The sequence below is a fragment of the Canis aureus genome, chromosome 26, assembly GCF_053574225.1.
Source record: "Canis aureus isolate CA01 chromosome 26, VMU_Caureus_v.1.0, whole genome shotgun sequence".
Taxonomy (NCBI): Eukaryota; Metazoa; Chordata; class Mammalia; order Carnivora; family Canidae; genus Canis; species Canis aureus.
This window is the reverse complement of record NC_135636.1, coordinates 25,168,714-25,193,498: the sequence shown is the minus strand read 5'-3', so window position 1 is coordinate 25,193,498 and position 24,785 is coordinate 25,168,714. Positions and strand designations below refer to the sequence as shown.

Here is a 24,785-nt window from a genome sequence, read left to right as displayed (position 1 = left end):
CCTCTGCTGGGCTCATCACCCTCACAGTGATGGTCAAGCCCTGCGTGGATTGCATTTCCTTGAATGTGGGGCACGTGGGCCATCTGGCTGGGGGTAGGTAGTGGTGTTGGGGTGGATGGCCCCCGCCCCCTGCACCACCCTGCAGGACGTGCTGGCTCAGGAGTGGCTTTCCTCCACCCTCACTGCCCTCACAATAGCCTGCCCTGTCTCCTGCTGCCTTCTCCGCCAGACTTGATAGAATGTTCTTTTAATGCACCTCCTTCCCCCACACCCCGATTTGTCTGTGACTCGGGGTGCCTGTGTCTGGTTTGCCTGGCACTGGCCTTTTCTCTCAGAAGTAGCTTGGGCCTTCTTGTCCAACTTTTTGGCCCATCGTCTTCACAGTAGATACAAAGCAAGGATGATCAGTGTAGATAAAAAAGAGCCACCTGTTTTCACCACTTTCTTTTTTTTTTTTTTTAATTTATTTATGATAGTCACACAGAGAGAGAGAGAGGCAGAGACATAGGCAGAGGGAGAGGGAGAAGCAGGTTCCATGCACAGGGAGCCCGACGTGGGATTTGATCCTGGGTCTCCAGGATCGTGCCCTGGGCCAAAGGCAGGCGCTAAACTGCTGCGCCACCCAGGGATCCCTCACCACTTTCTTGTATCACACCCACCACCTTTCATCCCTACACTGAGGGGACATGTGAAGCCCACAGCTCCCCCCACATGACAGCAATAAGTTCCTCAGCAAAGTGCGGCAGCCCACCGCCTCTATCCCCAGGGGCTCTGGCCAGGGACCCCCGGGGACAGTATTCACCTACAGGAAGGAGGCCATGTCCCTCCCCACAGAACAGAAATTTTAGCTTTAGTTCTTATTATCTTATATTAAAATTTTAAAACAGATGTGTTTGGGTTTTACAGTGCTAGGCATTGATTGATACACTAAGTATCTTTCATATCTAATCTCTCCTGTAGATATCGGATTTAAGTGGGAACGGTCGGTCGTCTAGGTTTCAGCCTCCAGGGCTGGGGAGGCAGAGGCAGGGCTAGACGTTTCTTTTCCCCACTGCCCTCGGTGGGGAGGAGGCCCCTTGGCCACCCCTCTGGTCCCCTCTGGAGCGAGAAGGAGCCAATGAATCAGGCCTTTTGCATTTAGCTCTGGGCCGGGAGGTATTGGCCGCCCCCCTCCCCCAATCCTTGGCAACAGCCCTTCCTTGCTTGTCCTCCATGGTGGTGGCAGGCCAGTCAGTGAGCATGTGTGTCTCGTCCACTCACAGAGACACTGAGATCGACGACCTCAAGATGCAGCTGTCTCGCATGCAGGAGGACTGGATTGAGGAGGAGTGCCACCGCGTGGAGGCCCAGCTGGCCCTGAAGGAGGCTCGCAAGGAGATCAAGCAGCTCAAGCAGGTCATTGACACGGTCAAGAACAACCTGATCGATAAGGACAAAGGGCTGCAGAAGTACTTCGTGGACATCAACATCCAGAACAAGAAGCTGGAGACACTGCTGCACAGTATGGAAGTGGCCCAGAATGGCGCCACCAAGGAGGATGGTGCCGGGGAGTCGGCTGGCGGGTCCCCCGCCCGCTCCCTCACCCGCAGCTCCACCTACACCAAGCTGAGCGACCCGGCTGTCTGCGGTGACCGCCCCCCCGGTGACCACCCTGGGGCCTCTGCCGAGGATGGGGTCGACAGTGGCTTCGCCGTGACCGACGACACCCTGAGCCGGACGGACATGCTGGAGGCCAGCAGCCTGCTGTCATCAGGGGTGGACTGCGGCCCCGAGGAGGGCTCGCTGCACAGCAGCCTCAGCCTGGGTCCCCGCTTCCCTGCCAGCAACACCTATGAGAAGCTGCTGTGTGGCCTGGAGGCCGGCGTGCAGGCCAGCTGCATGCAGGAGCAAGCCATCCAGACAGACTTCGTGCAGTACCAGCCGGACATGGACACCATCCTGGAGAAAGTGACCAAGGCCCAGGCCTGCGGGGCAATCCCTGATGCCGGGGACGGGTGCCCGGAGCTGGAGCCCCGCCCCCCGGGGCCCAAAGACCCTGACTCGGCGGTGGTGGTGACGGTGGGTGACGAGCTTGAGGCCCCGGAGCCTGTCACCCGAGGGCCGAGCCCACACCGGCCCAGTGCCAACCCCAGCCCCAGCCTGTCGGTGAGTGTGGCATGCCCCGTGGAAGAGGAGGAGGAGGCGGCCGCGGCTGAGAAGGAGCCCAAGAGCTACTGGAGCCGCCACTACATCGTGGATCTGCTGGCTGTGGTGGTACCAGCTGTGCCCACGGTGGCCTGGCTCTGCCGCTCACAGCGGCGCCAGGGTCAGCCCATCTACAACATCAGCTCCCTGCTGCGGGGCTGCTGCACGGTGGCCTTGCACTCCATCCGCAGGATCAGCTGCCGCTCGCTGAGCCAGCAGGGCCCGGGCCAGGCGGGCGGCGGCTCCCAGCTGTGAGCAGTGCGCCACCTTCCCTCCCGCCCTCCTGGCCCCGGCCTGGCTCCGGCGGCCTGACCACTGATTGTAGGGGTGCCGCTCTCCCTCCCACTCCTTCCCCGGGGCCTCCTCTTATTTATTTAGTTTTGGGTTTGGAAGTGGCTTTTTCAGGAATTGAACAGTGTTGGGGGGCCGGGAGTCAGAGTTGGGGGAAGACACCCCAAAACTGTGACAGGAGAAAAGGGAAGAGAGACCAAAGGTGGGGAGGCACACAGGTGGGACACGCTGCAGAGAGAGGAGGTGGGGAGGCCCCCCCAACCTGGCCCTGTCTGTCTGGACCTTCACTGCCCCTGCCCTGGAAAGTCTCTGGTGTGTTGGTCTGGGGAGGCTGGCCTGAGGCGCCCGTGGGAGCCTCCCCGCCCCTGCCCCGTCCCGTCCCCGTCCGGTCACCTGCCCACCCACGCCTTCTCTCAAGCCACCCCTTGCCCTCAGTCCTGCCTTCCGGGCCAGTATTATCTCCTCACGGGGAGGCAGCTGCCGCCCAGAGCACAGGCAACCGGCCCAGGACTCTGAGCAGGGTCGGCAACCCTGGGCCTGGGCTGCAGTTCCAGCACCTTCGGGCTGCTCCCTGCCTCGGGATTCAGAACCGTGGTCAGGCCACAGGCGTGGGCCGGAGCAAAGGTGGTGACGGGCAAGAGGTAGCAGAGCACAGCGTGGGTTCTGTGTCTGTTTGTGCTAGACCTTCCCTGGGATCCATTCCCTTCTCGGCACTTCCAGCTGCGTCAGATCACTGTTCCCGTGAGAGCTGGGGGAGGGGCTGGGGCTGGGGCTGGGGCTGGGGCTGGAACACCTGCCTGAGCCCCGGCTCTGTCTGCAGCCTCTGCCGCCTGCCTGCCCGCCCGCCCGCCCGAGAGGAGGAGGCCGGGCTGGCTGCGCAGCAGGGCCCCTCTGCCTCCTGGGACAGGTCCTGCGGGCTGGGAGGCAGGGCCGGACTCGGTTTGAGAAGCCAGAGGCCATGACTGCCCCCGGAGCTCACCCCAAGGTTCCATGGGGGCCTCGGGCCCAGCTTCTGCTTTGCACTATGTTCACTTTGGGGCTTGGCCCTCACGCACCCCAGCATCTCCACTGAGGGCTGCTCGCATTCTAGGGTGAAGGCTCCTAAACTCAGACCTGTCTGCCTCTGGAAGGAATTCCAGCAGGATGAGCGGCAAGATGGGATACTGAAGCCATGATGCTCATCCAGGCCAAAGCAGGGTGCCCCGGGTCGTCTCCCAGGCAGGGACAGGGCAGGGCAGGGGAGCCTGCAGACTCTCTGCTCACAGCCTGAGGCCAGTTGGCCTGGGAGCCTCACTGTCCCCCTTCCGTCCCTGGGACCACATCTGGTCCCCCAGCAATGCTGCTGATTTTACCACCACTATTATTTTACAGAGTAAACCCACTCCTGCTCCATAGTGGGACTTACACCCATCTGGGCACCCCCCGCACTCTTCAGAGGTTAGGCCCCACACCTGGGGGGGTTTGTGGGACCCTGAGTCTTACTCGTCCCTCTGGCCCCGGGCCACTCTGATTCTCTGCCAAGGTTGCTTGCCCACCCCCACTGCTCCGACAGCTGCCGCCTGACTTAGGGGCTCCCAGCCCTCCTCCCTGCACCCCCCGCTCCAGGTGGGGCACCTGCATGCACTGGGCAGGGGCAGCCAGTCCAGCCATGGGGGCAACAGCCCCCTCTGCCACAACGCTTTGTGCCTCCAAAGCTCCCCCCACCAGTTGGGGCTTCAGATCAGCCATCCTTTGTGGAGCACCCCCACCCCAGCCGAAGCACACCTGAACTGGGGCCTGGCTGGGGCTGCCCCACAGATGCTGGGGTCGTGACATGGAGGGGCAGTGGACAAACCCAATCCAAAGCCAAGCCGGGACTGGCCGTGGCCCCAGCCTCCTGTGCCGTGTACTCACGAAGCTGCGTAGTGTCTCCTTAGAAATAGTCCAAGCTTTGCCGAGAAAATAAATGTATGACTATATTTGACAACACGAAATCTATATATTTTTCACCACTGGAATTCTGTGAGCTGCGTAGCCCCTCCGCTTCTGTCTGTGTCTTGCTCTCTGTGGCCTTCCTATTGTGTCTTGTGTTTTGGTGGACGTGGTCAGGGCTGAGGCCGGAGCCCACTGTGTCCCTCTGGAGAAGGCCCTCGAGATGGGCCACTGCTCTGGGTTGTAGGGCCCTCTCCCACAGCATGGAGGGTCTTCTCTTTTGGGGCCTTCAACGGGTTTTTCTTCCCGTGTCAGTGGAGGCAGTGGCTCAGCGCCCAGCCCTGGGACGGACCTGAGAGCACGCTGCCGTGGCCCTGGCCTGGCCCTTCGTGTGCGCGTGTGTGTGCTCAGTGTCCGCATCTATGCAAAAGGGGCAGCACGACATGTGCAGCTCCGAGCAGTGGAGGCACAGCGGCCTGCTGGCTCGGGTTCCCGGCCCTGGTCATGCAGGGCACAGAGCACGGGGCAGGAGGGCAAGGCCAGGGGCAGGGGCTGCTTGCCCGGGGCTCCTCCTCCAAAGATACCCTTTTTCTTCTTGCTTAATACCTCGTCCTGCTGGGCTATGGCCTTTCCCTCCTGCTCTCAGCTTTCGGAGCAGAAATTGTCGGGGCCTCCCCTCCTGCCAGCCTCCAGCTGGAGCTGATTAGATCCTAAGGGACATTTCCCCAGGAACCACCTACTGAACTGCTGGTTCCTTGGAGCTCAGTGGCCAGAAGTGGCTTCTGCTTAGATGGAGGGCCTGGGTCTGGGCCTCCCTGCTGCTCCTCTGGTCCAGCCTCAGGCAGGAATCAGAGCCAGGGCTGGGACTCTGCACAGAGAGCTGGCCTCCGGCGGAGTTTATTCCGAGCATCTCCCAAGGGGATAACTTAGCCTTTCACTGAACAGCCTTCCCAGGCACCGCTAGCACCGGGGTATCTGACAGTGCCTGGGGAGGGGCGGGCATCGGCAGAGTTCCAGGGCAAGAGCCTACCGAGGGCCTGAGCCCGGGGAACTCGTGACACCCTCTCTGACCTATGGGGACAATGCAAACAAATCACAGTGTACTCTCCCACTCGGCCATCCCCTCGATGGAGAATTCAGGGGATACAGGAAGGGGGGAGGTGGGGAGGGTCTTCATTTTGTCTCCTTTGTCCTTCTGTTCAGATAGAGTTGTACCTGCAGCAGACAGCTCTGAATTAAAGCATGAAACCACAGCAAGACCCTCGGCCTGATTTCTTTATATCGTGGTGGGTTTTTTTCGTTTTTGTTTTTGTTTTCTGAGAGGGATGCAGGAGGCTCAAACCATCCCTGCCAATCTAGGATACACGGCGTACACACAGGGAAGGACTGGCAGAAAGAGGGCCTTTCTGAGGTTGGAACCAGACAGCCTCGTGCTGGCTCAGCGCTGTCATGTACCTGTTGCGGCAGCTGAAGTTTCACTCCCCTCCTGGGTCACACAGATGATCTCGGACCTAGAAGAGCCTCTCCCAGCCCCCTGAGGGTCAGCCCTGCTGGCGCCTGTCAGTGCCCCGCATCCACTCTGGTATCCCTGAAGTGGATCTCCTGTGCTCTCTGCAGATGCAGAAGCAGGCTGAGCAGGGCTGCTCTGAAGCCAGAGTCCCTCCTCCAGAGTCCCACACTGCTCCTCCACTCCAGCACCTCTGTCCCCGACTGGCAGGCAGCACGTGATGGCGGCAGGGCCAAAGCGCTGCTCTTAGGCACTGTGTGTAGAAAAGACCACGGTCTCAACGCTGCTTAGAAGAAAACCAGGCCTGGCGTGTCATGGGACCAAGGATTCTGGAATTCTCAATCACTTTTGAAGAAAGGCTTTTATTTAAAATCAAGTATTTATTCAAAAGAAGGATTATAACTATGTAGTTTGTGACAGACGGGAAGGGAAGGAGAAAGAAAACATTCTCACAAAGGATGTAGTTGTGTTCTCTCAAAACGTGAAGCTGTTTTTCTGGTAGGCGCAGCAAAAGTCTTGTGAGGGGCCCAACTGCAACTTTAAGAAGTGTTTGGCCGGACTGCCTCCGTGCTAAGCATTTAAATAGGCACAGAGAATCACTGCTGGGGGCCTGCGTGCAGTTCCCGGTCAGAGGTTCCAGGGAGGCCCCGTGTGTCTCGGTGGCTTCCCACCGGGAACCCCACCTGCCCCACTTGGAACATGTGCCCTCAGCGCAGCCCTGGCCTGGGCACAGCCCCCCACACATGTCCTAGGAGGACTCTGAGCCCTTTCCTGCAGGGGTGGAGAGTATGGGACGGCTGAGCAGTGCTCCCCTGGCTTCAGACATCTGGGATCGAGTGGTCCATGGCGTGGTGGAGCAGGGTCGGGGACAACCTAGATACAGCAACGAGGAGTCACCCAAACTGGCAGCACCTGCTTCTCCTCCCTCCCGGCCTGTGCATCCCCCAGGGGGACCTTCATTTCCATTCCTAAGACTTTCAAGTCCCTTGCAATCACCAGCCACCTGGAAGGGAATGAAGGGGGGCAGGCTGGTGTGTGCCCTGCGTGAGGCTTGAGGAGGCTGGCTTGGCTAGGAGGTGGGGAGGTGGGGGTAGGGGCTTGGCTAGGAGGGGGAGCCTTACTTTTTGACCATGTGCTCATAGATCACGGTAGGGATGATGGTCAAGGTGACAACGTTCCCGGCCATGGCCAGAATCTCTGTGACCGCTTTGTCCTGGAGAGGAAGTGAGGGGGCAGTCACCCTGGGGCCAGGGGCACCTCTGCAGAGGAGGGGTCAGCACCCCACCCCCAAGACCCTGCTGCCATTAGGGGAGAGTTCCAGGTAAGCAGCCAGGTGAGGCCTCGCTTGAGCAAGACCGTGAGCCCCCGACCTGAGGATCTCTGTGGTAAAAATGAGCAGGCCTCTCCTCACTCTCCCCTTGAAGGCAAGTCCTGTGGGCCTGACACAGAATAGGCCTCACAAACTCTCCTTGCGTCCCCTTCCACCGGAGCGCTCCAACGCCTCACTCACCACGCCCACATTGTCTATGCCATCTCCCTGACTCAGTCACACTCAAGTTCTGGAAAATTACCATGCAGTGGAGGCCATCGGGTGCATCCATCCACCCGCTGGGCTCCTGTTGGCCAGCCAGACGAGCCGAGCCCTCCAGGGCTCTTTTCCGCTTACACTTTGTTGACCGGTAAAGAGAGAAAGGTCTGCAGACGCCGTTCAGACCATGAGGAGAACAGGAAAGGACAAGCCCCTATGCCACGTGGGCCAAACAGACTGAACTCTAAAGCACGGCCACAGCAGAGCTTCCGGCCCTTTCACAGAGACTAGTGACCATCCACGCACTTCTAACTTGGTTATGTGCTCAGTTGGTGAGGTGCGAGATGTGCGAGATGGGACCAGTGACAGCCACACGGTGGAAACAGATCAGCTTTCAGAAGACAAATATCTCAAAATGCGTAACTACACAGGGCCGTTCAGGAAACGGAGAAACCCAGTGAGAGCCTCCGAGCACCACGGTTTGCCAGGGTAACTGGCAAGTTCATCATGATGCCCTGAGCCTTCGGGGAGGAAGAGAGAATCCTTGGCACATTTTAGCATGACTGGTCTCCAGAGGAGTTAAGATCAAAGAACTGGAATGCTTTGAAAGGAGGGCGTTTGCAGGTACCCGAGAGGGAAGCACTCAGAATCGGTGTTGGCCTCGTCAACTTCTCAGGCATAAACGGTTCCCTTTGGATTGTCAAGCCTGATCCCCGAGGGGGAGATATGCAGTAGGAGGGATCACAGACTCACATCAGGAAGAACTTCCTGATCACAATGCTCATGAGCCTCCAGAGCCAGCCTCCAAGGGAGGTGGGGAGACAGTCCAGCATGGGAAGCAGATCTGGGACAGGAATGGCGGGGTGATGGCCCTGCGGAGGGGTGGAGAACTGGCTTAGAAGGCCGTGCCAGCTGCGGAGTGAGATGCCACTGCCCAGGCCACTTCTGCTGGGGGGAGCCCTGGAGCCCTGGCTGCAGGAGGGGATAGGACTCTCCCTCCAAATCACAACCTCGAAGAAGAACCGCTCTCTGTCCAGGCGGCAGCGAGTCAGGATCAAACCACTTTCACTTGTTCAGGGACCAAACGCCACACGACTCATCATCCTCTGAGGTCCGGTGCCTGAAGTCGCCCACTGCTCAGTCCACATCCGCTAGACCCTGGACCCCTTGCTCCTTCTGGCTTTTTAAGGATAAAACACACACACCCTCCAAAGATGAACAGAGGTCAGAAGTGTGTTTCTGGGGGATCCCTGGGTGGCTCCGTGGTTTAGCGCCTACTTCAGCCCAGGGCATGATCCTGGAGACCCGGTCCCACGTCAGGCTCCCTGCATGGAGCCTACTTCTCCCTCTGCCTGTGTCTCTGCCTCTCTCTCTCTCTCGTGAATAAATAAATGAAATCTTTTTTAAAAATCTAAAAAAAAAAAAAAAGAAGAAGTGTGTCTCTGAACAGCAATTTTCCAAGATGTTCCTATTATGGAATGTGAGCCAGTTATGCAAACAGAAGTGCCGTGGAGGGGGCAGGTATCCATGCAAGCAGCAGCCCCCTCCCGGGCACCCTGTCCTGACGCACCCCCTGCCTGGACGCACCGCCTGCCCCGCTCTCCTCGGCCTCCTGCTCCCTGAGCACTGCCCCGTGCTCGGGTGCTCGGCGCTGAGCTCAGAGCTCCACCTCCCTCGGCTTAGCCCACAGCAACCAGAGCGCGGGGATCCGAGCCTCAGGGGCACGGCGGCCTGCCCGCCTCTCAGCGCCTGAGCTCCGCGGCCGGCCGAGCGCACCTACCTTCAGCCCGACCACATTCTGTCCGTTCACCTCGCACACGGACTGCTTGGTGAGGAGCCCGTTGCGGGCCGCGGAACTCCCTCTGACCACAGAGACCACCGCGCCTTTCTTGATGACAAAGCCGACGTGGCCCGTGCTGTCCTTGTGCATGGTGACAGTGCGCTGGAACGGCCTGGCGGGAGAGACCGTGAGCCGGGCCTAGACGTGCCTGGGGCCAGACAGGGAGGCACCGGGGGCCTGGCCACTCACCTGTCCCGAACGACCATGGCGATCTTCTCTGCCGATGCCCTCTTCAGCACCCGGTGCGCTCGGTCCGTGCTCCACCCGGCACAGTCTCGGCCGTCAATCTGCAGGATCTGATCCCCAAAGCGCAGCCCCACAAGAGACGCGGGGCTGTTGGCCTTCACCAGCTGCACAAAGAGCCCCTGGAGGAGGCAGGGCCCTGTGGTCAGCTCCCCATCACATCACTCGGAGCCCAGGTCCCTCCGGCTGCTGTTTGCCTCCTGATCATCTAGGAGCTGGCAGGACAGCGGTCACTCTATTTTCCTGGGGACAAAATACTCCAGGCCACATAGCCAGGGAGCAGCTGGGTAAGATCTCAACCCTGGCTGGAGGCTGCAGCCCCAGCCCCTGGACTGCATGGCTTCTTACGACGGCACTGGTCCCGCCGGCTTCCACCTTCTGCAGACAGCTGAGCTGCCTGGAAGCCAGATCCCTCTGATGGAGGGGAGGGAGGAAGAGAGACCCCGAGTGGTAGGAGCCCAGGAGGCACAAGTGGAAGGTCCATTCTAGAACCCAGCACTGACCCTGGGGCCTTAGGGGAGGGAGGTTGAGAAGAAGAGCCTCCGCTTGAGGCTGGGTAAGCCTTGGCTCCCCTGCTTGCTCCGCACCTTCCTTACTGTGGACAGGGCCCGCAGCCCCCCTCCCAGGCTGGTGGGCAATACGTGTGGGAGATGCCCCCTCCTCTCCTGCCCAGTCCTCAGCCCTACCTGGTCAATGGCCCTCAGCCGTAGCCCCGTCTTGCCATGCTCATCTTTGCACAGGTAGATCTCGCGCACCCCAGGCTTGATCTCTGCTCGCCGTGTGCCAAGGCTGTTTCCAGACAGCGGTGCCACCAGCTGGCCCGGTGACAGGCCAGAGCCCACCATCTGCAGACACCAGGGGTCTCATAAGGATGGGGAAAGAAGGATGCAGTGGTCCCTGGGCCCTCTCCCATCCCCAGATCACACTCCTCTCTCAGGGCCTGTTAGGGTGCATGGCTCCGTGAAGCCACTAGGAGGCATCAAAGCCTATACCCCCTGAAAAACAGCCAGGAAAATGAGGAGAAAGAGAATGGGTATACAGAAAAGAAACCCTCATTTTGGTGTCAGGAGAAGACCCCTTCGAAATCCAATTAAAAATAAAATTTCACAGCAAATAGCAAGCAATTAGGGGGAAAAAGGACTTGATTTGTTTTGTCTTGAAAAAAAATGTAAGCAAAAAGTATAAAAACGAGTGCTTTCCCCGTAAAGCCCAGAACAAGTCAGGATGTCACTCTCACCACTACTCTTAAATGTGGTACTGGAATAACTACCCAGAGCAATAAAGTAAGAAAAGGAAATAAAAGGCATACAGACTGTAAAAGAAATAAAATGGTCCCTATTTGCAGATGATAGGATGATTTACTAGGATATTCCCAGGAATCTACAAATAAACTCTTAAAACTAAGTGACTTCAGCAAGGTCACAGGATACAAGATCAACACACAAAAATCAACTGTACTTTTTATACACTAACAGCATACACATGGAAACTGAAATTAAAAGTACACTACCAACTATAATTACTCAAAAATAAAACATAGGAGTAGGTGTACAAAACATATGTAGGACTTGCATACTGAAAACAAAAACAAAAAAGTGGCTGATAAAAGATATCAAAAAATATTTAAATAAATGGAAAGGAATTTTCTATTCATGAATTAGAAGAACATAATAAAGCCATCAATTGCCCCAAATTGACATAAAGATTCAATGCCATTTCTATCCAAATCTTTACAAGATGTCTTGTAGATGTAGGCAAGGTTAATCTAAACTTTATATGAAAAGACAAAGGAGGGACACCTGGGTGGCTCAGTGGTTGAGCGTCTGCTTTGGGTCAGGGCGTGATCCCAGGGTCCTGGTATCAAGTCCCACATCAGGCTCCCTGCTCCCTCTGCCTGTGTCTGTGTCTCTCATGAATAAATAAATAAAATATTTTTTAAAAAGAAAGAAAAGAAAAACAAACTATCCATTGAGAAAATGAACAAAACATACGAAGAGCATTTTACTGAAAAAAATCATAGCTGGTAAACAGCACATGGAAGGACATTGAACATCACTAGCCGTGAGGGAAATGCAAATTAAGACCCTGATGAGACATCATGACACACCTATCATAACAGCAAACGTTAGTGAGAAGCTGGCAAAGATGGGAAGAAACTGGAAGAGTGTCGCTGGCAAGAAAATAAAGCAGCAGAGCCACTCTTAAAATAGTTTGGCAGTTTCTTTTCAAGATTCAAACATGCATTTATCATACAACCTAGCAACTGTACTCTTGGACATTTATCCCAGAGAAATGAAAACTTATGTCTGTACAAAAGAACTATACAAAAATATCCATAGTAACTTACTTTGTAACAGCCCCAAACTGGAAAAAACTAAAATGACTCTCAATGGATTAAAAAGTCTTTGGGGGGGATCCCTGGGTGGCGCAGCGGTTTGACGCCTGCCTCTGGCCCAGGGCGCGATCCTGGAGACCCGGGATCGAATCCCACATCGGGCTCCCGGTGCATGGAGCCTGCTTCTCCCTCTGCCTATGTCTCTGCCTCTCTCTCTCTCTCTCTCTCCTCTATGTGACTATCATAAAAAAAAAAAAAAAAAAATTAAAAAAAAAAAAAAAAGTCTTTGGGATGTCCATACCATGGACTGCTACTTAGCAATGCAAGGGGATGAACTAAGGGAGCGGGGGGTGGGGGGGGGCATTGATGGGGATTAAGGATGCAGGTGATGTATGGAATTGTTAAATCACTGTATTATACACCTAAAACTAATATAACACTGAAAGTTAACTATACTGGAATTAAAATAAAATGAAATAAAAACAAACAAATAAGCAAATAAAATGAGATGAGCTATTAATACAGTGAATAACCTGGAAAGGTTTCAAGGGCATTATGCTGAGTGGAAAAAGCCAATCTGAAAAGGCTACACGCAGTAGGATTCCATTTATATAACATTCTGAAACAAAATCATGGAGGCAGAGAACAGACTAGTGGTGGCCAGGGGGTTAGGGATGGTCAGGGGGAGAGAGTGGGCATGACCACGAAGGGCCGGCCTGGGGGAGACCTTTGTGGGGACGAAACAGTTCGTGCCTTGGTTGCACTGGTACTTACATGAGTCTATCTATACAGGTGACAAAGTGACACAGGACTACAGACGCTCACTGTACCAACGTAAAATGCCCGTTTTCCTTATCCTGTAGTTCTGCAGCCACTTCCTGCATAACCATTAGGAACAGTCGCTGGAGGGTACAGCTTTCTGTGCCCTTCTCTATACTGTCTCTGTGGCTTCCCAGGAGTTCATGATTATTGAAAAATAAAAAGTTAAAAATAAAACTTTTAGCTATAAAAATGAATCCACCTGTCATATTTGTATCAACATTTCAGTGAAATGCACTCACGTCCTCATTATTGGAACGAAGAGAAATTCAGTCAAAGGCTGACAAGGGAAGTATACACCATGGGACTTTCTTTGCTTCGAAGTTTGTATTTCACAGCATGACTATGGGGGGTTATTGTGGGGAAACACCCCAGGCCCCACGTGTCCCCTTCCTGGTGGCCTTTCTCCTGTCAGACCCTCATCTGCCAGTGGCTGTGTGTGTGTGTGTGTGTGTGTGTGTGTGGCTGTGGCAGTTTTCATCCTCACTCCCTTCACTTCACGAAACCCTTCAGCCTCAACAGGACTTGGGGTTGTGCTCTGCCACCAATTTTCAGCAGCCTGGGGACAGGACAGCAGACAAGCACGCTGACCAACGGCCCGTGGGGATGCTGGAGCCCACTGGGAGGGGGTCTGGGTGGGCACTGGGTCTCTGAATGAGCGTATTTTCAGGAGGGAATATTTCAGTGTCATGATGTCTCTTGCTCCCCAAAACCATGGAGAGCAGGAATCAAGCAAGCATTGTGGTTTAATTTGGGGACCAGAGCTGGGTGACAAGCTGCTCCCCCTCTCGGCTCTGCCATCCAGGCAACAGCTCTCAAGGCACAGGCGCTCCTACATTAGATGCCTCCAGGCTCAGGCTGGGTTTAACGCCTCCCTTCTCATCCAGCAGCCCGAAGCCAGAGGTCAAGGGGCAGGCAGTGGTCCTCCAGCTCTGCCCAAGACTGCAGGAAACCCCACAGCACTTTTAATGACGGGTCAAAATGAGAAGTGCCATCAAGAAACAGAGCCGCAGGCACGCCAGGGAGCAGGAGCTTCCAGTCTGTGCAAACGGCGAAACCAAGGAGGGCAAGTTGGAACATTTCTGTGCCCACATCAGGCAAGAGAAGAATACCTACACCAGCACCTTCTGGAAGCTGAAGCAGGTTCTGCTGGACTTCTTGGCTGGAGAGGGAAAGACCCATATAATTTTCCAAGTCCGCCAGGCTCGGGTACAAAACTGATGGGAAGGGAAGGGAAGGAAGAGGAGAGGTGTTACTCAGGGGTGCGTGCTTGGCCACGCCTGCCTGGCTCCCCCGTGTCACTCAGCTGTATTAATAAACAGGGCCCAGGGACACTGTTTACTCCTGAGAGGGCAAGGGAACACTCGCTGGTGATGTGGGTTCTCCCCTCAGGAGGGCTGAGGGGCAGTGATCTCGCCAGGAGCAGCCTGGGACACAGAATCCCTCATGTACGAACCACTTGGCTGTTCAACGCAACAGACTTTATTTGGCACCAGCCAGACATGCGACACCAAGCACAGGGCTGGTGCTGGGGACGTGAGGCCCCGGCTCCTAGGAAATCCACGGGATGGGGAGAGGCGGGCTGTGGGAGGCAGGCATCTGACCCCAGGGCAGCTCCCAGGAAAATGCACAGTGAGGAGGGAAAGAGTGGGCCTGTGGTCAAGGTAGCTGCCACAGGACCTGAATCAGGACTGCCATCATCTCTGGGGGCCACCACAAACATCCCGGTCTCCTCACTTGGCCATAGAAGTTAGTCCCACATCAGAGGATTTGGTCTTCTCACTAAGCCACAGAATTCTCAGGGTCCCCTCAGAGGGTTCTGGCGGGGGTAAAATGTGCAGGAAGCCCACAGCAGGGCGGCAGGCAAGAGGCAGTGCTTGGAAGTGGCCACAAGAGGTCACTGTCAGTCAGGAGCACCCCACCCCGGCTCGCTCACCTGAAGGTTGGGAGACTGGCAGGGCGGGCATCCTGGCTGCAGCTCTGGCCTGGGCCTGGGGAGAGGTGAGGTGCACTGATCAGCTGTGGCCAGGACCCGCAGACCTTGGAGCTTGGGGCTCCCTGGGGCTGAGGGTCAGGGCCTTAATTATGCTGGCAGGCCTAGGGTAGGGTGGCGCATCCAACGGAACTCGGAGATGTGTAAATGTGGTCTCTGCAGATGTCCATGTTTCTGGGGAAGTTTCTCCCTGTAGCGCCCAACCCACCAAATGTCATGAGCCGCTTGCTACGTGAGGCAGCCAGAACATCAAGACCCACCTCCCAACGAAATTCTCAGTCGACAAGTCCCAAATTCTCAAAACCCACTGGAACTGCAGGTGGATGGAAGGTGGATGGAAGGAAGAAGCTTCTGGGGATGAGCAGGCCACATGCCATGCCCAAGGGGTCTACTCTGGAAGCCTGTCTACAGTGTGGCGTCTACCTGGACGGGGATGGAGGAAGTGCTGGGACGCACAGGCCTATCTGCAGCTGCTTGGCCTTCTCCACTCCTGCTGTAACTCCACTGCCTTAGCCTCCTGTCCACCAGCAGGCCCTGCAGTGGTGACCTGCAACACCCAGCACCTTTCAAGACAAGCCTCCCTTACTCACCCTGGGACAATCACAAAGGGCCCACGAGGGCCTAGACTAACACATGCCCAGTGGCTTACCTGAATGGCTTGGTCCATCTTCAGGTCCTCCAGAGACGGGTACAGGGTAGACATGGCTGTTCCTCAGAACACCCTTCAGGGCACAGAGAGTGAGGAGGGGTGAGGGGTGAGAGGAAGCATGGATGTCTGCCTCGTGCCCATGGGTGCCACTCAGGACTCTCAGGACAAGAGAGAGATCAGGAAGGTATCATGCCCATTTTGGAGATGGGGGAGCTGAGTCTGAACCCAAATCTGTTTTGTTCCCAAGCCCATATCTCCACCCTTGCAAAATTCCATCCCACCTGTTCAACTGACTCTGGGCTTCAGACCCCAGACCCAGGGGACCACCCAGGACATGCTGGCCAGGAAGAGCAGGAGTTTCAAAGGTCAGGTGGGCTGAGGGGGTCTGGTCACTCAAGACCCAAATTCATTCCAGCAAGTTCATAGTGAGCATCTGCTGCGTATAGCATCATCCCACAACTGCACAGAATTCCAGGGGTCTTAATTACAATAGAAAGGCAGCAGGGCATTTTGAATCCCTCCCTCACAGCCACATCCCTGTTCCCCTCTGAGTATTTGAGCACCTACTGTATACCACCCATTTCCAGCCTTGATCTTAGCCTAGGCTTCCACTTCTCTCCTTGTAAAGCTCCAAGCTTCTTAAAGGCAGTGTCTTGAGTTTTGCATTTAGACAACTAATTTGAATGTATGAAGTACTCTGCAAGGTCAAATAAAATCTGTTTGCATATGGCCTGTGAGCCACCAGTTCCAATCTCTGGAGGAAACAGAAGTCTGTGGGGACCACTTTAGAGAATATGGGCTAGATACTGAGAGTAGTGGTGAGCCACCAAGGGGGCTTTAAGCAGGGCTAAGACATCCCAGGCTCATGCAGAAGGGCCTATTGACTTCCACCTGGAGAACAACAAGAGAGGAGGTAAGACCCATTGGAGGATGTTGGAGGGCCTGGGGAGGGGCAGGAAGATGATGGAGGTCTGCACACAACATGGGGGTTAGGGGTGGGATGTGAGAGAGGAGAGATTTGATGGCAAGTTAGAAGTAATGATATGCCGGGGGAGGAAGGGTTGTCAAAGCAGCAGGTACAGAGGAAGAAGAAGGAACAGTGATGGATGAGGATGACCTTGGCCCCTGTGGGTCCCTCAGGGGAGATGCCCAGAGCATCCGGACCTGGCAGGGCTGGAGTCCCTTCACCCCTGGCACAGCCCACTCAGTTCCCTGTGACCACCCAGGCACTCCTTTTTTGTGTTCACCTGCTCTGATGTCCTAAGGGTACCCACCTTCCTAGGATGGAAATGAGGACCAGAGGTCCCAAATGTATTTCATTCACCTCTCAGTCTTGTTTTTTATTTTTTTCAAATTTGAATTAGTGCAAATATTTTAAAGTCTGGGAATAAAATAGTCTTCGCTTCTAATTTGTATTGAAAAAAAGTCAAAACATTTGGCAACGCAAGAGCAAGAATCATGCACAGCAACACCCAGTCCAGGCTGAGTTGCGGCCAGCCTCTTAGATGGTGCTGCCTATGCTCTCCCAGTTCCCAAAGTAGCCAAGCCAGCTGTGTAGTTCCCATAACTACCCAAGCCAGTTATGTCACGTGCTTGGCTCTTTGAAGCAGGCGGCACCGGATCCTTGGCCTAGTCTGATCTTTGTGGCAGAAATGATCACCTCAGGAGGAAAGAGACTGTCCCGGGGGAAAGGGGGACTGGCTCTGACCTCCTTTAGACCATCTGGGGCAAAGAGACCCTTTTGCCTGTGGCCTTCCCCACTGTGCACATACTCTGGGAGATTTTTATCTTGGGGCAGTCCTCAGCAGGTGACGTCTGCCAAAACACGCCCTGTTACCAGGATCATGCATGAAGAGCATATGTGAAAATGAGAGGCCAACCCTGCCCGGCTTTTTCTAACACTGAAGCAGCACAGCAGTTATTAGATTTTTTATTATTTTTTATTTATTTATTCATGATAGACATAGAGAGAGGCAGAGACACAGGAGGAGGGAGAAGCAGGCTCCATGCAGGAAGCCCGACGCGGGACTTGATCCTGGGTCTCCAGGATCGCGCCCCGGGCCAAAGGCAGGCGCTAAACCGTTGAGCCCCCCAGGGATCCCCCAGCACAGCAGTTACATTTTCAGTGGCTGCCCTCTGGGACAGCAGAATCAGAGCTCCACTTCCTGGAAACCACTCCCAGGCCAGAACCACACAGCACTTTCTCTGCATCTGGGACCTTTACCACCTCCACCTCTGAGGCCCCGCTCAGTTTTACTGAGCTCTGGGCAGAATTGGGAGGCAGGTATTCCCCTACCTTTTAACAGTGTATGATCTAGTGGGGAATGGCTCCCAGCCAGCAAATATGCTGTGCCTCATCCAATCATCGGTCTACCCACTCGTAGCATTTGAGTATCTACCGTGCGCCAGGGGCCCTGGACCTGTTTCAGCCATCCCGGGCCCTCTGCTTGGCTCACCGCCCTCCCCTGGGTGGTGCTCTTTGAGGTTTAGTTCAAATGCTGTTTCTTGGGTTGCCTTTTTCAGGCCATTGGACCCTCCCCCGCTAGTTGGTTGGATCTTCTTGTGCTCCATCCCTGACTTGTGCTGCCTCTGCTGTCAAGCTATTTACCATATTACACGATCAACATACTGGACCCCGCCTCACAAAGACAGGGAGGGGCCGTGTCCCCTTCACCACACACTAGGCCTCCCCACCACAATAACGGCAAATATGCATGGTGATAAAAATGGTTAAATCTGAATAAATCAGTGGTTTTCCGAGAACAGATTGGAAATTCTGTAGGCATTTTTGGGTGTCAGAAGACTGTGGGGGACATCACGAACACAGAGATCTGGGCCTCTTGTAATGGACCCGCAGACCATTCGCAACAAACCGTCCTCTGTCCTGTGCAACTTTCCAGCGTCCTCCCAAACCTTCATGTGGGCATCGAGCCTGCTTATAACCTGTGTTGTGGGTTTTTTTTTTTTTTTTAATAACCTGTTTTATATACAGACACAGCGTTTCCTGGTTTTGATACGCAAGAAATGCATCTACCAGGTCAGTCAAGGGAGGCTGCAGCGCCACGCCCCCCTCGGCCGCTGAGACCCCGGGACGCGGCCCTGTGCGCCCGCACGTGGCTGTCACACTCACTCCACACCCGTTTACAAATACTTGGCCTTTGACGTCGAACCGAAACAGGCGGAAACTTCTCCGTCGAATACGGTCTCAACCCCAGACGCACGCGTTCTGGCGTCATCCAGCTCCAGCTCTGGCAAACCGAAGGGCCCAAGCTTCCGCTATAAACTACTTTCCTCGCCCGTGTTTCGCCGCCGTTATGATAAAGTCGGAGCATCCTGCTGGCTGGCCCGCGGGGAACCGCCGGTTCCGGACGAACCCGCCTCCTCCCTCGGCCTCAACTTCCCCGCTTTGCGCAGCCAAGCACCAAGTCCACGCACCGGGGGCCGGGGCACGGCCCTGCTCTTCACCCCAGGCCCGTTCCCCAGCCCGCCGGACGGCGCAAAGACCCGCAATCCCGCTCTGAGATCCCCTCAGATCCCCTCAGATCCCGCCCTGGGGCCCCTTCGCCGCGACCCCCGCCGGGACCACCGCCTCCCAGCGGCTCGGGGCTACGGCGCCTGCGCAGAGCCCGCCGGGTCGCTGGGGCGCGCTGCGGCGTCGAGGACGCATGCGTCCCACACCCGGGCCTGCGCGCCGCGAAGGGGGGCTCCCAGGCTGCCCCGCGGTAGCGGGGTCGAGAATGGCGGCTCCCGGGCCGCTCGGGCTGTCGGCCGGCTGGGCTGTTAGAATTCAGCCTGCCTCTCGCTTTCTCCAGGTGCCCATGCCGGTGCCGGCACCCACAAAAAGAAATCAGGTAAAGCTGCAGAGTAAGGGATGGAAAAGCTCGGTCGGACCCCTTGCCCCCTCTTTACGGGACTGGAGGCCTCGCAGAGCCGATCGAGCTTTAAAGGGACGAGTGTGTCCCCCCCCCCCCCCCCCCCGCGCCAAGCTCTTGACCCCATTTACGGGCCATTTACGGCCTGCGGAGGAGGGAGAGTGCGGGCGACCCTGAGAAAGGCAGCAGTGGGAGGGAGGAGGGTGTAGGGACGCCTGCGCTCCCCGTTGCCTGCTGCTGGAATGGAGTCCCGCCGTCGCTCAGGCTTCCGAAGCGCTTTCCGTTCCCGAGTGTTCCCTACCCACTGTGACGTCACTGGGCGTCCCTCCAGGTCGTTTTTTGCCGGGCTGACTTCTGACCAGGTGCCCCCGCTCCACCAAGATCCCGCGGGGGTCCCACCGGCGAGTAGCTGAGTGATCGCACCCCGCTGCGGAGGGTGGGGGCCTCGTGGTCGGCCGGGCAGATCGTCCCACGGCAGAATCGGGTGTGCTGCTCCCTAAGGGGTTCAGGCAGGCTGGCTTTCGGGGTGCAGGATAAAAGACCAGGGTGACCAAGGAAAGCCTCTTGGAGGAAGGAAGTGGGTGAGCCGTGTGCTACTCCAGGGGGAGAGAGGCCCAGACCCAAGAGACCAGCTGCCTTCCAGAGCTTTACTACCTCCTGCAGGTTACGCAGGTTCTCCAAACAACATTTTTCCCCCTAGCATTGCTTCCCCTCTGCAGCTGCCCCACCAAGTCCACCCCCTGGTCTGAGCCAGAAATCTGGAAGTTAACGTTAACTCCTGCTCTTGAAGCCATACCCAGCTCTCGCCCTCAGCATAAATCTCCAAACTTCAACTTGGCATTCAAATCTTCATGACCTAACTCCTGAGGGCACCATCTACAGTCACACTTCCTCACGTTTCCACACTCACCCTGCATTTCATTCATTCCAGACTGCCTGCTGACACTAGAACTCACCCTCCTGGTTCATGCCTCCCTACCTTTTCAGGTACCTGTCCCTCTGTCTTGGATGCCATTCATGCCTTCTCTCTCCCTCTTGTTCATCTGGTGAACTGTCCCCTTGAGTTCTAAGCTTTTCCCCAAATCCCCCCCACACACAGAATTAGGCAAACCTCCCTTCTCTAGACCCCAGAACCTCATATTCACCTATTCACCATTCATTCCACTAATGTTTATTAAGTACCTCTTGTGAGCAAGGTCTTCTACATTCCCTAGGATTGGATTTCCTCTGTGCTGTGTTTGTTTGCCTGTCTCCCCACTGCTGAGCCCAGTGTTTGGCACATGGCAGGCGTCCCAAGTTACTGTTTCTTAAAGGACTGGGAAAGCAAGACACGGAAGGGAAAGCCCCAAAAAAGTCCTTTGAAGAGAAGCTCTGGACCTAGAAAGGGAGGAAAAAACCCGCTGCCCTAATGAGGTAGACTACAAGGCTGGCTCCTCCAGTCTGACAATGGAAGAGTTCGCTTAGCTGAGTGCTGGCTTCCTGCAATTAATTGGCTCCCTTGAAAGGAAAATAACCCATCTCTCAAAGGAATATTCCTTTACGTTGCACTTTACAGAATTTCCATCCCTGAGCTTCTGTACTTTTTGATACAAGCAAGAACACCACCCACTGCAATCCAGCAGTCATGTCCTGGGAGATCAGCAGGGCTGAAAGGGGTCGTCAGTTCTCATCTTTGGATTTTGGAACACCTTGTTCCAAAGAGAGCTGAAACTATGGGACTCCTACTTGTTCCTGTGGACAACTCATCCATCCTTCAGAAGACAGTGTGTGCGGGAGGGAAGCGTGGGTTAGAGTGTCAGAGGAATAGCTCCTGGAAGGCCAGATTAGCCCAGTTTGTGGTGGGTTAGAAAGAAGAGGCTGTTGCTAGGCCACCAGTATGTACCCCCCACCCTCCTCCTCAGGGCTGTGCTGCCTGCTGGAGGAAGGCTGTGAACGTCATTAGGGAATGCAGATGCTCTTGAATGCAGGCCCCCGGGAGGCAGGCAGGACTGGGTTTAGACTGCTGCCTCTAATTTGTGAAAGCAAACATGGACAAGTCCCCTTTGACTGTCATTTCTTCCTTTGTGATACGGGTAACAGTACTTGTATCACAGAGTTATTGTGGAGATTTAAAGATCCTTAAGAACTAAGATATGTGTGAAGCACACTTAGCACTGTACCTAGCACATAAGACATGCAATCATCGTTAGCTATTCATTCAGGACATTTACTGAGTGCCTAAGTCCCTGTGCTGTTCTAGGTACTGAGGCAGTGAGCAAAAGGAAAATCTGTCCTTGAGTGTTTCTAGCTGGATAAGTGTGTTTGCTGTGTTAGGTGGTAGGGAATAATGAGGAGAAAAATAAAGCAGGATGGAGGGTAGAGTGTTGAGAGATCCAGAAGGGTTTCACTGTGGAGTGGGAGTGATGAGTGACTTTTATAAAAGCCTAAAGGGGTAGGGAAGAGCATCAAGGCTGAGGGCATGAGGTCGGGGTGCCTCTTGTTCAGAGAGCATCTGGCCGGTGAGACTGGAGTCTCATTCAGATGGAGAGCCAGTGGTGAGGAGGTTGGAGAGGGTGTGGTCAGGTTCCCAGGGGGCCATGGCCAGGATTTGGCATTTACTCTGCTGAGATGGGAGCCACTGGAGAATGTTGAGCAGCCGAGTGACATGGTCCAACCTAACATTTTGACAGTCCCCTTTGGCTAACATTTGGAGAACTGACCAGAGGGACAACGGTGGACACAGGGAACCCCAGTGAGCAGTGATAGTGGTGTTAAAATTGTTATTAGTTTGGAAATCGAAAATGTAAAACAAAAACTATTTAAAAACAAAAACAATTCTTTGGTTAGTTTGGGCTGCCATATGTAACGAGCCAGTGCAGTGTCTTCCTAGCACACAGCAGCCTTGTCTGAAGCTCCATTTTCTGAGGCTCTGCTGTGTGGAGGGCACAGGCTGTCCCCCTTGGTTCCATTCATTAGCTCACTCAGTTCTCCCGACTGTGGGGATGTTCCCAGTGTCCACATGAGGAAACCAGTTCTGAGGGAGGTCAAACCACTGGCCAGTTCCTCAGCAGGTTCTTCCTGCTGTGATAGGGTAGCTGGTAGAAAGAGCTTCAGGCAGAAAAATAAGCAGAAACTGAGGCATAGACTCCAGGTTCCCTGTGGAAATCCACTCCTTGCCTGGCCCTCCAAAGGGCCCCTTCAGGGAGCAGGGTGTGGGCCGTGTCTCCTGAGCACTGTCCTGGAGCTCGGAGGGAGCCTGCAGCCTTCATGGTGTCCGGCTGCAGCTCACTCAACACTCAAACCTGACCCATGGCTGGGGTCAGAGAAGGAGACCCCAGTTCACACCAGAGGGAGGGGAGCCACCTTGAAAGAAAACCACCTGGGAGGTCCCAGAAGGGTCGGGACAGGACACACCATACAAGAGCCAGCCTCACTGGCTCCAGTCCCGGTCAGTAGGCCCCAGCTCTTACCTGCTGGCCAGGTGCTGCTGAGCGTCCTTTTCCAGCCACTGCTGAGAGAGTCTGTTCACCTCCCAGAAGGTGGTGGCCCTTGACCCAGTCAGGTGCCGGCTTTGGGAAGGGTGGTGCCCGCCCCCCCAGTCAGCTGATGCACCCGGATGGACCTAGGTAAAATCCCTGTGAGTGTATAAACAAAGCAAGTCACTAGGCCCAGAGGAGGGCTTTGGCCTTAGTCAAGACGTGGAGGTGAGGCCACGGGTTAGGGACACACAGCTGCTGTAAGGAGGGATAGTAACTGAGACTTCTTGACCTTGAGGAAATCAGATTTGGTTTGGACATCCAGTCCTGTGGAACTTGAGGACAGTTTGATGGACATCCAAGGTCTTACAAAATGGCCATAACGTGTGACCCATCATTGCCCTTCTAGGAATGCATCCCAGTGAACAAGAAGGCATTGAGATCCCAGAGCCCAGGAAGAATAGATTGGTTGTCTCCAGGAAGAGGAACTAAGGGGCTGTGTACTAGGTGGAGTGGGGGAGGGGTTATGGTACACTTTTGGTACCTCTTAAATTTTGAAGAATTTGAATGTATTACCTATCCCCCCCCCCCAATAATCAAAGAAAATTAAACAGAAAAGGAGGAGGAATTGAATTTAGGTCCTGGTGGGTTTGGTTGAACATAAGTGCCTGTCACACTTGGGGCCTCGGGAGGGACTGGGGACCTGTGTTGGGGTAGTCCCATGAGGAGTGACGCAGGGCACCCGCCCAGGGTGGGGTGAGTATCGAGACTGTTCACCTGGCCGGGCAGGTCCACGTCATAGTCCCCATGACGAGCCTGGGCAGAGTTGCACTAGCCTTGGGCATCACGTCCTGACTGGGGGCCCAGCTGGCGTTCAGCCCCAGGGAGGAGACACCGCCAGCCTCCACGGAGCTTCCAGCCAAGAGTCCTACCCAGGAAACCTGACAGGAACAATAGTGAGAAAGGCAGTTGCCACTAATTGAGCACTCACTGCCCTGTGTGCTGTGAAGGTCTCTCAATGGCCATATCCTCCCTGCTAAGTAGGTGGGAGAAGCAAAGTTCCTCTCAAGTTACACAGCTGGAAGGTGGCTCCAAGGTCATGTTTTCTCTTCAGTGAGGCTAATGCACTGGAGGTTGAGCCATATGGGCCTGAAGCAGGGAGTAAACCATGGGTGATGGACCCATCTTAGGCCAGGTCTCTGAGGCCAAAGAAAAGTAGAAAATAGTGATGCTAATGGAATCACGTGACTCCCTCTCCCCACACACCTTAGTTCACTCAGTCATGGTCTGAAAGGGCCTTTGGGAGAAGACGGAGAAGGAAACCAGCCCAGAAGAGTAAGAGACCTGCCGGTGGTCTCACGACATGTCACCACAGAGGTGGGACTCCTACTCCCCAAACCACCCCCGCATTCCACGATGTCCTAGCACCTCCCCTCTCTCACTCTCCCCCCCCCCCCCAGCATCCTGGCCACCCAGGAGGATCTTTCATGGACATGCCCCTCCTCAAAGTCTCCAGTTGCTCCCTACCCAAGGGTCAGGACTAAACTCCCAGGCTTGACATAGGGCCTCTGCGGCCTGTCCCCATTACTGTCTTTTCAGGTGGAGTCTACCCCCACCTCACACCCACCTCACACTTCCATCCCCTTGCCTGCCTGCTACTTCTGGAATGCCTCCCCTGCCCCCCACCAGATCTCTGAGCTCCTCTTCCAGGAAGGCACCTGGTCATCCCCATCTGTCTGGCCTCCCCAGCCTCTGACCTCTGGATCCAACTATCGTCTTCTGTGTACATCAGTCTGCCAGTTAGACCCGAAGTTGCACTGGCAAGGCTTAGTTATTAGATGGGCAGTGGCCATTTTCAAAATAAAAATTGGAACTTGTGCTCCAACCAGGATCTATTTCTGCTGCGTTCCACATTTGTCAGAAGTCTAAGACATGGGTATCCACTAGGCAGTTTACACTCAGAAACTCCCTAGGATTGCCCCGGGGGACCTGAGTAATCAATCAGCCACTACCTCACTCCCCTTCCCACTGAGCCCAGAGATGGCTCAGGATCCTCTCCCAATAATGTTGCAGACAGCTACTGCCACTTGGATTTGGCCTGTGGAAGGACACCTGTACCATCTGGGATGGGCACTCCCTGAGAGCAGGGGCTCGGCTG

General features: G+C 55.3%; 2 protein-coding genes and 1 long non-coding RNA gene across 12 annotated transcripts in view; 2 read left to right on the top strand and 1 right to left on the bottom strand.

Annotated features, from left to right (window-relative positions):
- Window positions 1-5,639, top strand: part of SNPH (syntaphilin) — a 37,104-nt gene extending 31,465 nt beyond the window's left edge. For all 9 annotated transcript variants that reach the window (XM_077872521.1, XM_077872516.1, XM_077872518.1 and 6 more), the window contains one exon: window positions 1,263-5,639. In XM_077872521.1, the coding sequence (XP_077728647.1) occupies window positions 1,263-2,439 (1,177 nt within the window). In that variant the 3' untranslated portion in view covers window positions 2,440-5,639. The remainder of the gene's footprint in view (window positions 1-1,262) is intronic.
- On the bottom strand, window positions 4,473-21,304 carry SDCBP2 (syndecan binding protein 2). Of its 2 annotated transcripts, XM_077872526.1 has the most exons (9): window positions 20,152-21,304; window positions 15,301-15,373; window positions 14,595-14,649; window positions 13,775-13,875; window positions 10,191-10,349; window positions 9,451-9,626; window positions 9,202-9,373; window positions 7,015-7,106; window positions 4,473-6,766 (listed from the first exon to the last, which is right to left on the bottom strand). In XM_077872526.1, the coding sequence occupies exons 2-9, from the start codon at window positions 15,352-15,354 to the stop codon at window positions 6,712-6,714; spliced, it is 864 nt and encodes a 287-aa protein (XP_077728652.1). In that variant the 5' UTR covers window positions 15,355-15,373; window positions 20,152-21,304; the 3' UTR covers window positions 4,473-6,711. The 2 variants fall into 2 exon arrangements, with proteins under 2 accessions (XP_077728652.1, XP_077728653.1); XM_077872527.1 differs by lacking the exons at window positions 15,301-15,373; window positions 20,152-21,304 and having other exon boundaries at window positions 13,771-13,875; window positions 14,595-14,612.
- Window positions 19,360-24,512, top strand: LOC144298097 (uncharacterized). The gene is made up of 3 exons (XR_013365083.1): window positions 19,360-19,656; window positions 23,899-24,004; window positions 24,227-24,512. It is a non-coding gene; the product is annotated as an uncharacterized LOC144298097 (long non-coding RNA).
- Window positions 24,513-24,785: the final 273 nt, after the last annotated feature.

What these genes read in the sequence shown, in the direction of transcription:
- SDCBP2 (XM_077872526.1), bottom strand. Translation starts at nt 15,354, where the DNA reads ATGTCTACCCTGTACCCGTCTCTGGAGGACCTGAAGATGGACCAAGCC. An exon ending in AGATGGACCAAGCCATTCAG is followed by an intron (nt 14,650 to 15,300) that starts GTAAGCCACTGG and finishes ACCTCTCCCCAG; the next exon opens with GCCCAGGCCAGAGCTGCAGC. An exon ending in TATGAGCACATGGTCAAAAA is followed by an intron (nt 6,767 to 7,014) that starts GTAAGGCTCCCC and finishes TGCTGTATCTAG; the next exon opens with GTTGTCCCCGACCCTGCTCC.